The following is a 13,384-nucleotide window of genomic DNA, read 5'->3' as shown; positions in this document are numbered from 1 at the left end:
AAATACCATCCTTTCCAGCTGATCTTCCCTAATCACAATAGCACCAACACTTAAAATAGCTCCCTGTGCTAGCAAAGACATTTGACAGATGGAAGGAACACTCTGGGCTTCAGGAAGTCACAGCCTTAAAGGACTCACCAACATAGCAGTGAGCTTTTCTGGTTGTTCTCTGAGCTTTCTAGAGAGGGGAAAACTCTGTGCAAGCCTTAATCTTACTGTAATAAAGATGTGTATGGTGTGGGTGCTGCTGCTGCTGCTGCTGATTGTCATAAACACAGCAAGACTCTGCTTCCCAGCAGCAAACTTCTGCAGGTGGATTTTGATGGTGGTGGTAGTGGTGGATTTTTGTTGTTGTTTTGTTTGGTATTTTTGTTGTTTTGTTTTGTTTTTAGTCAGGGTCTTACTGTGTAGCCCTGGCTTTCCTATAGACCAGGCTAGTCTCTAACTCACAGAGACGTCTGCCTTCTGAGTGCTAGGATTAAAGGTCTGCCACCAAGCCTGGACCTCTTTAATATCGTACCTTTTAGCTGCGTGTGGGATTGTTATGGATCGTGAAACACCACGTTAAGAGGCAGATACATTTCCATCCATATCTGCAATGAGGTACTTGTGGCAAGCACTTTTACAAGCCTCTTGTCTAATTGTTTACTATGCCCAAGATCTCAGACACCTGGTACAGATCCCTACTTGTTTGGCACTGTTATAAAAGAGCACTTTAGGCATAGGCACTAACTGAGAGTGAGTTAGACTTCAGTTTTATTGTGGCTTTCCCATGCTCTGGTGCTCTTAATAAATGTAAGCTTTCCTAAGTGGCCCTTAACTATAGTTCTTTACCCCAAGTGATTTTCTTCAGCTGTTTTCAGCAGCATTTTTCTGAAATGCCCTTTTTAGATTGGCAGTTTTGAACTTGCTAATCAGTGCCCCAAAAGAACCCAGATACCCAGATCACAGAGCCAGGTTTGTGGAAGGAAGAAAGTGAGTGAGAAGAAGTCGCATCTTGAAATACAATCCTATTTGACCATTATCCACTTTGGGACAGGTCTCAGTGTCTAACCCCTGAGCTAGCATCTTTTGTAGCCACTGAAGTATCTGACATCACACATTCTCGGAATCTCACAATTCCGAGAGACTGTCTGTCTGCCAGAGCTCAAGTATGTAAAACAAACTAACAATGATGTTTTCTTAAGAAGTCTGTTCCAGTGCGGCTGGACGCTGCCTAACGTCTGGCTCTCACTACATCTTTTCTTGTCTTAGCCTCCTGGGTGGAGGTTATGGGTCTGCATCACCAGGATTTACCATCCCTGATTGCTACACTTAGAGTAAGTAGTCTTCAGCCCTTAAAACATCAAGCTCCAACCTAAAAGTATAAAATGTTTAAGGCTCGGGCCCTTGTCTGACACATTCAAGGCACTGGGTTCTTTCTGTGTGTTACACTGCAAAAATCAAATTTAGAAATAGGTCAGATGTGGCGATAAATAATAGGCTTAAAACAAATGAAATAAAAATATAAAAATTTACATACTTTGTTATAGAACCCTCCTTCTATTGAACCTTCTGCTAGAAATCACAGTACATCCATTCAGCACAAGCAGAGCCCTGTTCCTTCCCTATCATCTGTTATACAAATGGTGAAATCATAAGTCTGCAGGCATCTGGGCCTCAATACATGGATAAAACACATGTGTGCCTTTGCAACAAGAAGACTATTCAACAAAGACACATGCCCTGCATGATTTCTGCTGCTCTGGAAAATAGGCAAGCACCTTGAAAGTTAGGAAAAGCTTTTGCAACTTAAAGCAACTCTGTGTGTGTTAAAGACAGCCCTTTCAAAAAGCATTAGCCAAACTCCAGCTGGAAATGTTGCTTAGCAACCCATTAAGTTGCAAGAGCACTTCACTGTAGGAACCAGAGTGACAGCAAGAGCTGTCTGCCCCCCCAAGAGATGACTGACAGCAAAGAAGTATCTGCTGTGCCCCCTCCCCCACCCCCACGAGATGATTGCAGAGTTTATTGAGGCTCCTTCCTCCAGCAATGTTAAATAGAGGCACTTTTTGGGTGTGGGATAAAACCACCTCTCTCTATTTTACGGGTATGCTGTTTTGCCCGCTTATAAGTCTGCCCACATGCACGCCTTATGCCCTTAGAGGCCAGCAGTTCTCAACCTGTGAGTTGCAACCCCTTTGGGAGTTGAATGACCATTTACAGGAGTCACATATCAGGTATCCTGCATATCACATTTATATTGCGATTCATAAGGGTAGCAAAATTACAGTTATGAAGTAACAACAAAATAAATGGCCGGGCAGTGCTGGCTCACGCCTTTAATCCCGGCACTCCAGAGGCAGAGGCAAGTGAATCTCGAGTTTCATAGTTGGGGTGTTACTACAACACGAGGAACTGTATTAAAAGGTCATAGCATTATTAAGGTTGAGAACCACTGCCCTAGACAGTTGTGAGCTGGGAGTCAAATCCAGGTCCTCTGGCAGAGCAACCAGTGTTCTTCACTGCCACGCCATCTCTCCAGCCCCAAAGTTGTAACTACTCTTCTTTGATATTAATGAAAACTTTAAAAGGCAAAAAAATTAAGTAATGACTAACCATGATTACAAATACTTAAAGAATGAGACCTTAGTACTGCCATCCCCAGCACGGCCTGGTTTGGGTGTGGAGGATATGAGTGCCTCTAACACCAGCTTTCATTCAGCAGACGCTTAGCCCTGTGGCTTGAGTGGCATCTCTGTCAAGCGCCAGGTCAACACGAGATTCAAGTACGCATTTCTAGATGCTGCTAACAGGCACCCAAGGTTGCCTGTGCAGAGACGTCACCATTGGTGAGGTGAAGGCCCTCATGCTTCCTATCCTAGAGACCACACCAGACTGTACTTTTGTGAGAGAGTTTTCCCAGTTAAGGACCTAACAAAGAAGCTGTGTTTATCATCATCATCTTTAGTCCTTGTTTTGGACAGGGTTTCTCTCTGTATCCCTGGCTGTCCTGGAACTCATTCTGTAGACCAGGCCTGCCTCAAACTCAGAGATCTTCCTGCCTCTGCCTGCCCTGCCCCTGCCCCTGCCCCTGCCCCTGCCCCTGCCCCTGCCCCTGCCCCTGCCCCTGTCCCTGCCACTGCCCCTGCCGCTGCCCCTGCCCCGGCCCCTGCCCCTGCCCCTGCCCCTGCCCCTGCCCCTGCCCCTGCCCCTGCCCGCTGAGTACTGGGATTAAAGATACTAACACACCTAGTATATCATCTCCATTCTTTTATTTTTTTTTTCTTTTTTCCTTTTTTTTGGAGCTAGGGACCAAACCCAGAGCCTTGCACTTGCTAGGCAAGCGTCGTCTCCGTTCTTAAAAGTTTATCTGTCTCTGACACTGCACCATCTCAGGGAGAGAAATGACCGTTAATTCATTCTAAAGCTTCATGTCTCTTCAATGCTGTAGTCACAAGAACAGCAGCCTGATCCTCCCCTAAGCTGCGGAGTGCAGCAGCATCACTCACATGGCAGCTGGGATTTGAGGACATAGCAGCAGTCATTTCACACAGCTTCGGGCCTCTGTGTCTTTCATTAAAGCACTTTGTTTCCTTGTATGTTTGAAAATATCGTTTTCTCTAGCATCTAAAGAATTCGTTTGCCTGCTTTAAAAGAAATTAAATATCCAGTTTAATAAATCTGACTTGAAAAGACTTGTGCAGCTCTGTCCTTTCTAAAGCTGTGAAACTGAGGCCCACATGGCTTACAGTGCAGTAGTAGTGACCTGGGAAGTGTACATCTGACCCTCAGGATAGCTCTCCTGGTTGGGGAGCAGTATCCCAGAAATGGACATCAACACTAGAGTCGGTATGGAGACTCCACACACCCATACACCCATCTCTCTGCTCCCGTCAGCGTATTTGTACCTGTCTACCATTGTGATGCTTACTGTTGTCAGTTTGATAGAGTCTAGAACCCAGAAGATAGGGCTCTAACACACCTGTGAGGTTATCTAAACTAGGTTAACCTCTGGGCGTCCCTGTGTGGGATTTCCTGGGTTCATTCGTTGAAGTGGGAAGACCCACCTTAACTCTGAGTGGCTTCCTGCCTTGAGGTGGAGTCCTGACCTGAAGGAACAGGGGAAACACGTTAACACTAGCATTTGTCTTGGGCTGACTAGAGGCAGTGTTGAACAGCCCCTCCCTCCTGCTGCTGTGACTCCCACCAGGATGGGCTGTACCCTGAGACTGTGAGTCAGAATAGCCCTCCCTTGCGTCCCTTTGGCCAGAGAACGATGCTACAGCAGTGGGGAGAGTAATTAGCACGAGAGCTTAGTTTGTTCTTAGCAAACCCTGAGGCTTAACGTACCTGTTACATACCCTCCCCAGGTAACTCTCAAACCAGTGTTAGTTCACCTTACTGTTTTCTGTCTGATAACACAACAGGCAGGCCCTTCATTTTGCCTCTCTGTATCAGAAGAACCTCTGGACATCTGTGTGTGCTAGAATTCATCAGGGAACTCAAGGATATGTGCCAGCTTACAAGAATGGCAGAGAAGGGAATGTGTTCACTGGAGACTTAAACTGAAAGTCTTGGATCTCTATTTCTAGACACAGTTTCCAGCAAGTTGCAAAACAACAATGTTTACACTATCGCCAAGAGGAATGTGGAAGGGCAGGACATGCTGTACCAGTCCCTGAAGCTCACTAATGGCATTTGGATTTTGGCAGAGCTGCGGATCCAGCCAGGAAACCCCAATTATACGGTAAGGCCTTTGCCAGAGTGTGTGAGAGGGGTTAGAGTACAGAGGTAAGAACCTGTACATTTATTCCATAGTGTGCTGCAGAGACCTGAGGAAGTACTTCCCACCTGAGAAACCCAAAAACAAGCATGCACTCTGTCAGGGAGTCCAAGTCGCATTCATGAAGTGCCTCCTCTTCTCACTGTGGTCTTCTGACTTATTAGGCATGGTGCTGGGGCAGACCAGGGTAGACCGTCTGCCTCTGACAGTAAGGAGTTCTACAAACCCATCACTTCCCTGACACCTAGAGATACCTCCTGCTCGGCATCAGTGTGGTGTGAGAATAGGCCGTTAAGAGGAATGTCTCTAGCTGGGCACCAGGTCATACCTGCAATTCTAGAAAAAGAAAGGTGGATCGCTATAAATTTGAAGCTAGCCAGGACTTCTTCGTGAGACCCTGCCTTAAAAAAAGCCAAAAACAAACAAACAAACAAAACCCCTGTGTTCTGGGGCTGGAGAGAGATGGTAAGGGTGCTTGCTGAACAGCCAGCCTCACCAGTTCAGTGAGAGAGCTGTCCCAACATGCTGGGATAGAAAGGATAGAGCGGAGGGCCCAGTGCACTCCACAAAAAAACAAAACAAAAGCCATCTCCTAGCTTGCTTACATTGGACCTTGTCTACTTTCAGAGTTCTTGGCCTTAAAGATGTCTAGACCTAGATTTGAACACGTAACTAATTAGTCATTCTTTTTTTTTTTTTTTTTTTTTTTTTTGTTCTTTTTTTGAGCTGGGGACCGAACCCAGGGTTTGCGCTTCCTAGGTAGCGCTCACCACTGAGCCAAATTCCCCAGCCCCCTAATTAGTCGTTCTTAACCATGGTTTCTTTAGCAGGGAGAGAAGTCTCCAGCCTGTAGGTTTCTCCTGTAGCTTAAGAAACCTCCTCCAGGGGGTTGGGAATTTAGCTCAGTGGTAGAGCACTTGCCTAGCAAGCGCAAGGCCCTGGGTTTGGTCCCCAGCTCCGAAAAAAAGAAAAAGAAGAAAGAAAGAAAGAAAGAGAGAGAGAGAGAGAGAGAGAGAGAGAGAGAGAGAGGAAGAAAGAAAGAAAGAAAGAAAGAAAGAAAGAAAGAAAGAAAGAAAGAAAGAAAGAAAGAAAGAGAGAAACCTCCTCTAGAATCCCATTGAGCAGAAGTAAAAGTTACTGGATGGCTTTGCCCAGGAGAAACTACCACTTTGCTCGGCAGTGAACACTGGTCCTCGAGGCCCTAAGCTCTGGTGCTGATATAAAGTGTGATCTCCCAAGAAGCCTTGAGATAAGGAAATACCTTACTCTCATGTTAGACTGTTTAGAAAGAATTGGCAGGGGAAGAAGATTCAATAATGACTAGTTCTGAGGAAGGTCCTAGACCAAGGGATTGTGGTTAAAAAGATTGAGAGAGGCCAGTGGGATGGCACAGTAGACAAAGTTACCAAGCCTGATAAACTGATAAAGGAGAGAATGCCCCCTCCAACTGTCCCCTAACCATCACAAGTACTGTGGCACATACACAAATAAATGAAATAAATGCAATTTCTTTTTTTTTTAAAGGATGATGAATGAGACTACCTAGTGACAGATCTGTGATTCCAACTTAGGCAGAAAGATCGAAAGTTTAAGGCCAGAGTAGGCAACTCAGAGATTCAGTCTCAAAGAAAAACTAAAACTTGGGCTGGGGAATGTCACTCAATGGCAGAACTCCTGTCAGCTAGGCCACACCATAAGTTCAACCCCTATTAAAAATATTAAAAGTGGGGAAAAATGATTAATGACATTGTTCAAACTCATGTAGAATTTGGGGGGAGGGAGGTTAATAGGCAAGTGATATTTAAGGTTCAGATGTTGTTGATGGGTCCTGATGCACATTGTTTGAGATGGACTGTTCATTCTCTTAGATAAACTATACAAATATTTTATTTTGGAAGTACTCACAAGACTTTTAGTGGGACTTTTCTTTTAACCCAGTATTTCATAATGTTAATGTCTTACACATCTACTTTCAAGACTAGAAAATAACTAATGTAGCTGTGGACATGAATGAGACTGTACATTACATACTCTCTTAGGGAGTGGCAGAATGACCTGTTTTTCTGTGTGCGAGGGATCATTTATGGCTTGGTTTGGGGTGGTTTTTTTGGTTTTGTTTTTTGTTTTGCTGGAGTCGGGTGTTTGTTTGTTTGTTTGTTTGTTTGTTTTTGAGGCAGGGTTTTACCAGGTAGCCCTATGGCCTGGAATTCATTATATAGTCCAGGCTGGTCTCAAACTCAGATTGAGCTGCCTCTGCCTCCTAGGTGTTGGAATGTGGACCCAGCCCTGGCAAGCACTCAATGGTTGTCCACGACGATTACATCATTTTGAGAATGTTACAGAAAATAAGTCATCACATAGTCTCTTTCTCACGTGTCTGTGTGAGATGTGCATGTATGTTCATATGTATGTGTGCTCACTGTGTCTTAGTTGATGTTCTATTACTGTGAGGAGACACCATGACCACAGCAAATCTTACAGAGACACCTCAACCCCTGCCCAGCCCCCTGTGGCACACTTCCTCCAACAAGGCCACACCTACTGCAGCAAGGCTCTACCTCCAAGCATGCTGCTCCCTGTGAGCCTAGGGGGCCATTTTCATTTAAACCACCACAAGCAGCCTTACCCAAAGCCTCTTTTCTGTCAAATCATCCCTCTGCCAAGAGCTACATCTTATACCCAGGGAAAAAAGCTGAAGAGGAATCAACTCCATTTAATGGTCACATGGGGTCAAATGAATGTGAGCAAGCACACTTTAAAGCCCTAGAGGCTTTATGTATTTATGCCAACACAGACATTGTAAACAGTTTTGGTAAAGGTGGTGTTCATATTCAAGTGAAACCCTTTTCATATCACCACATCAGCAAGCTGTTGTCCTGTGTTGGAGCTGACAGGTCCAGACAGATATAGGAGGGTTCCTTGAGAGGTTTCTAGGTAAAATGGCCAGGGTTCTTACTGCCTAGGTAATCATGTTCACATGCACTAAGCTGCAGAGTAAGTTTGATGCCCTGCTCAGGGCTATGTTCAGTTTCCCTGGCCTCCAGAAGATGCACATCTCTGAGGACTGGGATGTCTTCACATTTAATGCACATGAATTTGAAGACAAGATGGCTGACGGTCAAGGTCATCCTTTTGTAGTCCTCAGGGTAAGTGGCAAGTCCTATACTCTGGACGACTCCATCTACCTTACCAGTCATGTCCACTAGTAAATCTTATATCCAATTTTTAATGATGATGATGATGATGATGATGATGATGATGATGATGATGATGATGATGATGATGATGATAACAATCAATGGCCTAGGAGAACACTAAAGTATAAATAAAAGAATACAAGAGACTAGGCTGGAGCCTGGCCTGCTGACATTAATCCTTTACAGCACTCAGGTAGTAGAGGCAGGCAGATCTCTGAGTTTGAAGCCAGCCTGGTCTCTATAGAGTTCCAGAGCAGTCAGGGCAAAATAGTAAGATCTTGTCTCCAAAAGAAAAAAAGACAGTGAAGTTTTTGTCCCTGAGGAACACTTTTAAGCTATATCCACCTTCCATTTACCCATACATCTTTCTGTTGTTGCTGCATTCTTGGTGGGGCTTGATGGGCAGTGTTGCTATATGGTTGATGTCAGTGGTGATATATCACATAAAAATGTGTGCAGCTTTTCACATGGGTGCTAAGAATCCAAATTGTGTGCTCAAGTTTATACAGCAGCTACTTTACCTGCTGAGCCACTCCCCAGCTCTGTGTTTTCTTGTTTATAAGACAGTGTCTCACTCTAGCCCAGGCTGGCCTAGAACTCACTGTGTAGTCAAAGCTAACCTCAGACTCAGCAGTTCTCCCATTTCTGCCTCCCAAGTGCTGGGAGTCAGTTATTTTTTTGTCCTTTACCATAAGAAACTTTTTATATTGATGTTTAGTTAGAACACTGGTTCCCCTGGGGTCAGAGACGTTGATATTTTAGCATGGATCATTTTCATGCTTGGGAAAGCCACACAGGCTGTATAGAACAGCTCGATACCAACAAAGTTGGAGTTCTGAAATCCATGGTTTATAGTAATGTGAGCTCTTTGGCTGTTCCAATCATAGAGTGTCTCAGAGTGGCAGAAAGTGTCTTGATGTGAATGCTTAGATGCCTCTGGAGCCAATGCCACGTCCATGCTAATCTCCTTTCTCCTTCTCTTCACAGCTGTCGCTGAAGTGTAGAGCCCCTGAAGTCTCTCAGTACATCTATCAGGTCTACGACAGCATTTTGAAAAACTAATAAATGGGTCCAGTCAGCCTGTAATCAGTACAAGCCACGAACTCTTAACTGGAAGACATTGTATTGTTGTGTAGAGCCTGAACCCAAACCCTGCGGTACCCACCCCGGTAGTGGCCAGTCATCTTGTGCTGATATTAGCACTCACCCCATTGGTAGGTTAGCTTCCCGTGACATCTCCTTCCACCATCGCCCACCTCTGCCACCTGCCGCTGCTCTCTGTCCTTAGTTGTGAGTTCCTCTGTGCTGTGCCAATGGCTAGCCTTTTCTACACCCTCTTTTGAGTGTAGTTTGATATTTTGTAATCGAAAGCTCATTTCACAAGCAGAAAAAGGCAACAAGTTAATTAGAGTGAGGAAGAGTGTCACTGAAACATACACTGCACCTTATTGTTTTATATTTTTGTACAGATGAGATATTGAGGTAGAACGCTGAGTAGAAAGGGTGACTGACCCTCCTCAGACACAGTCTTATTGGAGACATATGGCCCTGGCCCCTTCTGGGGCAAGGAGGGGCGACCCCGCTCCTGGTCTTTTACATTTTCACCTTGGCCACGCCTTCCAGCTCTCTTATGCCCATGCTCTCTCATTTGACAACCACATTGATGTTTCTGAGTGCAGGGACACTGGACATGTGAGCACAGTGCTGAGAGATGGCAGAGCTGTGCTCGTGTCACAGCGCTAGCCCAGGAGTCACCCTGAGGAGGCTGGGTAGACTTGAGTAAGAACACAGCGCCCTCCCCTAGCCTCTTCCCTGTTTTTCAGGGCTAGTTCAGATTTAAAGTCAGTGTTTGAGAGTTAAGACGGACTTTAGTGACTTCCCCAACCCTGTTTTTCTACAAAGAAAGGTGATAGGGAAGAAGTGTGCTGCCTCGGTGGCCTCTTGGCTCTTGAGTAGCAGAGCTGAGACTGGTTCCCTGACCTCCATCAGCTTCCCTGTGTGGCCGGCTCATTGTTCTTTCCTCAAAGCCTCTGCCTTTCCTGTGCCTGCCTGTGGCTCTTTGCACACTCCATACTGAGTTTGGTGCTCCACCCATTCCCTGGCGTCAGGTGGCAGCTGGCGTCTCAGTTACATGAGTTTGCATCCAGGTAACAAGAGTGAAAGCGGAGCTGACATTCGCCAGGCTGTCCTGGAGCCAGTGAGCAGTGAGTATAGAAGTATGTAGAGGTGTTGCCAATTCTCACTGTCCCTCAGCTCACTGATCTGCCCTCCATCCATGGTACTCAAGCTCCAAAGCACAGGAAGATCATTCCAGGAGGCTGTGTAGTTCTTGTCATCTCACAGAGGACTGGGATGGGAAGTCCTCTCCCTAAGGAATTGGTATGAGCCATCGAAGAAAGCCTCATACTGTCACCCTGCTCTCTGTTCACACTGCTTGAGGTGTGACACTTGTTGCACAGCCTGGCACCTGGTATTCAGGGTCCATTTAGAGTCCTCTGCTCAAGGCAGAAGCATGCCAGGGTCCAAAGACCTCATGTAGGACTCAGACCTGACCCACTGGATCCCGAGGAGAAACTGGAAAAATCAGGGTACAAACCAGCTTCTTTTAAAAGTGTGTCTGGAGTGATCCTATTTCCTCCCAAAGTCTTTAAGAGGATTGCTGGCTGGCAAAAAAGAAATACATCCCTCTCTCACTCACTCACTCACTCACTCACCATGTGGGGAGTAGGAAATACTGCAGGGTTGTGTGGGAGGCAGGTGGTATATTGGGTGGAAAGCAAGTTGACCAAGTTCCCTTGTCGGTGCCGATTCCTGGAGTCAGTTGGATGTAAGTGGTGTAAGGGATTCCCACTACAGACACAGTGTTCTCATCTCAAAGCAAATTCCCAAAAGTACATGTGTCAGGGCAAGCAGAAAGAAAATTTTATACCAGAACATGTCCACCCCAGAAACTAAGGCCTCTATCAGCCCCTCCACCAGTGATAGATACCAGCTGTGGTTCTCTGCTGGCCTGAGCCCATCCATGCTGTCTGACTCCCTCTCGTTTTTACCCCAAGGGAGTTAGGAGGAGGCAAGGAGCTCTCCTGAAGAGACTCTGTTGCTGAAGCTTCCCCTTCAGGCCAGTTTCGAGCTTGACCAGATTGGGAGAACTGGGGTCAGTTTATCCTGTATCTGCTCTCCTTGGCTGAAGTGTGTCACTGTTGAAAGCTGAAGTACAGAGGGCAGGGAAGCAAACCCACCAGAGCTCTTTCTGGTCAGATTCCCCACGTGTTTGTTCCCAGCCTGGTCCCTATTGTGAAGCTTGGGACGCTGGGACCAGGTGCGGAGAGTAAAAGCTGTCCCAGGAATGCATAGTTTCCTGTTCTGTCGGGGTCTGTTGTTGGGGAGGTGGGGGTTGGGGAGCCTTTACCTTGTGTATTCACCAATAAACTCATTTACACAAAATAAAGTTTGCGGAATATACTTTGTTCTCAGGACTCATACCCAGGACAGTGTATAGCTGGCTAGAGAAAGGACCATAGTAACTGTTCTTTTCTTTTTAAATAGCCCTAGCCCTCCCAAGGGGTTCAGCCAGTTGAAATTAGAATTGAGGAAAAAGTATATCAAGAAGCCACATGTTCAAGTCTCAAGTTCCATAACTTCAGGAAGGTGTGCATGGGAGGGAGAGTCACTCGGGCAGCGGTTCCCAGGGCTAGGCAGAATGGCAGTGGCTTCCCCTGGGTTGTCAGTTTCTGCCAGCACAGCCAATGGCAGGAACATAGTTGAGCTGCTACTAGGTGCCTGTGCACTCAGGTGCAAAAGCCTTTTGAACCCAGGGCCTGCATGTTCCCAAGCAAACAGGATAGCCAGTGCCGTAAAGAAATCATCCCAAGGAGTCCACAACTACTTGTATTGCTTGGGGCACCCATGTGGTTTGCTGAGATGGCAGCATTGGTGTCTCCTACAGCCTGCACCTAGAGGAAGAGTAGAAAGGAAGCTCAAGAAGCACTTGGGCGAGTCCTTGCTCATCTCAAGTATAGATCGAGTTTGGAGTCTACAGCACTTGGATGCTCAGTCAATGCTTCTGGCGTCTAGACACTGAATGAACTGTCCTTGGTAACTATTGGCCCTCTGCTGGGGTCCCAAGCTGCAGTGGGAACCCTGGAAAGGAAAGGGTCCTTTAGTTGAAGTTCAGAGGCAGGCATCTGAAGAACAGTCTAGAGATCTGTCTCTGAGAGGCTAAAACATGGACCCAGTTCAGGTGCACAAGTCAGATGGAGAGCTTTCAGAAATGATACTGTCATGTTTGATGAGTGAGTCACAGTAGTAAAGGCGCCTAGCTCTTTGATCTACATCTCCAGAACCCAAATGCATGCTGATAGTGGGAGGAGAGAACCAACTCCCAAAAGTTGCCCTCTGACCTACACACACACACACACCATGGTATTCCTGTGTCCCCAACAAAAGCACTTTTTTTTTTAAAGATTTATTTTTATATGAGTACAGTATAGCCGTCCACAGACACACCAGAAGAGGGCATTGGATCCCATTACAGATGGTTGTGAGCCACCGTGTGGTTGCTGGGATTTGAACTCAGGACCTCTGGAAGAAGAGTCAGTGCTCTTAACTGCTGAGCCATCTCTCCAGCCCCTAAAGGCACTTTTTTTTTTTTTTTTTTTGTTTTTTTTGGAGCTGGGGACCGAACCCAGGGCCTTGCGCTTCCCTAGGTAAGCGCCTACCACTGAGCTAAATCCCGGCCCCAAAGGCACTTTTTAAAAACATAATGTCCAAGGGTTACTACTGAGCCAGTTAGGACTCCCTGGCAGGGAGAGGCTTTTGCCCGTTCATCTGCACTCATCTACAGTAATACTTGTGCATTTTTGCCATGGAATGCTCAAGTACTCTGTGCCTGTGCCCATGACACTTGATTATCCTGTTCCCTTGGGCCTGATGCTGATCTGAATTCAGCATCCCCTGCTTTTGAGGGGAGATGAGGCACCACACCTAATTACACTGTCAGTTTCCTCTTTCACTCCATAAAAGGTTCTCTCTCCTACTCATTACATCCACTTTTGCTAAGTCCTGGGATAGCCATATGCTCTGAGAAGCTGACCCCTCACCCCCAGACTTAAACCTGAGATTACGTTGTTTTCTACCCCTAGAATGGGCCTCAAGTATGCTGTTTCTGGGCCTTCCTCCCACGGCATTCCTCAGTACTTCCGGTCTTGCTTGGACCCAGATTTTTCCCTGCCACCCTTAGCTCTAAGAAACAAGAGCCTGTTTATTTTAATAGCTGGTATGGCACTTGGGAAAGATCACACCTCCTCCGTTGTTACCCATTTCTATCTCCTGAACACTAATCCTAGAATCCCAGCCAGCCCCCAGACATGGTATTAGCAACAAGGATGTTTCTTGAAAAGTTTCAAGTTGGCTTTGAACTCGC

General features: G+C 46.2%; 1 protein-coding gene across 5 annotated transcripts in view; it reads left to right on the top strand.

Moving 5' to 3' along the window:
* Positions 1–11,410, top strand: part of Ap2b1 (adaptor related protein complex 2 subunit beta 1) — a 105,437-nt gene extending 94,027 nt beyond the window's left edge. For all 5 annotated transcript variants that reach the window (XM_032912741.1, XM_032912740.1, XM_032912739.1 and 2 more), the window contains 2 exons: positions 4,575–4,729; positions 8,950–11,410. In XM_032912741.1, coding sequence (XP_032768632.1) covers positions 4,575–4,729; positions 8,950–9,024 — 230 coding nt within the window. In that variant the 3' untranslated portion in view covers positions 9,025–11,410. The remainder of the gene's footprint in view (positions 1–4,574; positions 4,730–8,949) is intronic.
* Positions 11,411–13,384: the final 1,974 nt, after the last annotated feature.

This window comes from Rattus rattus, chromosome 9, assembly GCF_011064425.1.
Source record: "Rattus rattus isolate New Zealand chromosome 9, Rrattus_CSIRO_v1, whole genome shotgun sequence".
Taxonomy (NCBI): Eukaryota; Metazoa; Chordata; class Mammalia; order Rodentia; family Muridae; genus Rattus; species Rattus rattus.
The sequence above is the reverse complement of the archived record's forward strand: the minus strand, read 5'-3'. Positions and strand labels throughout refer to the sequence as shown.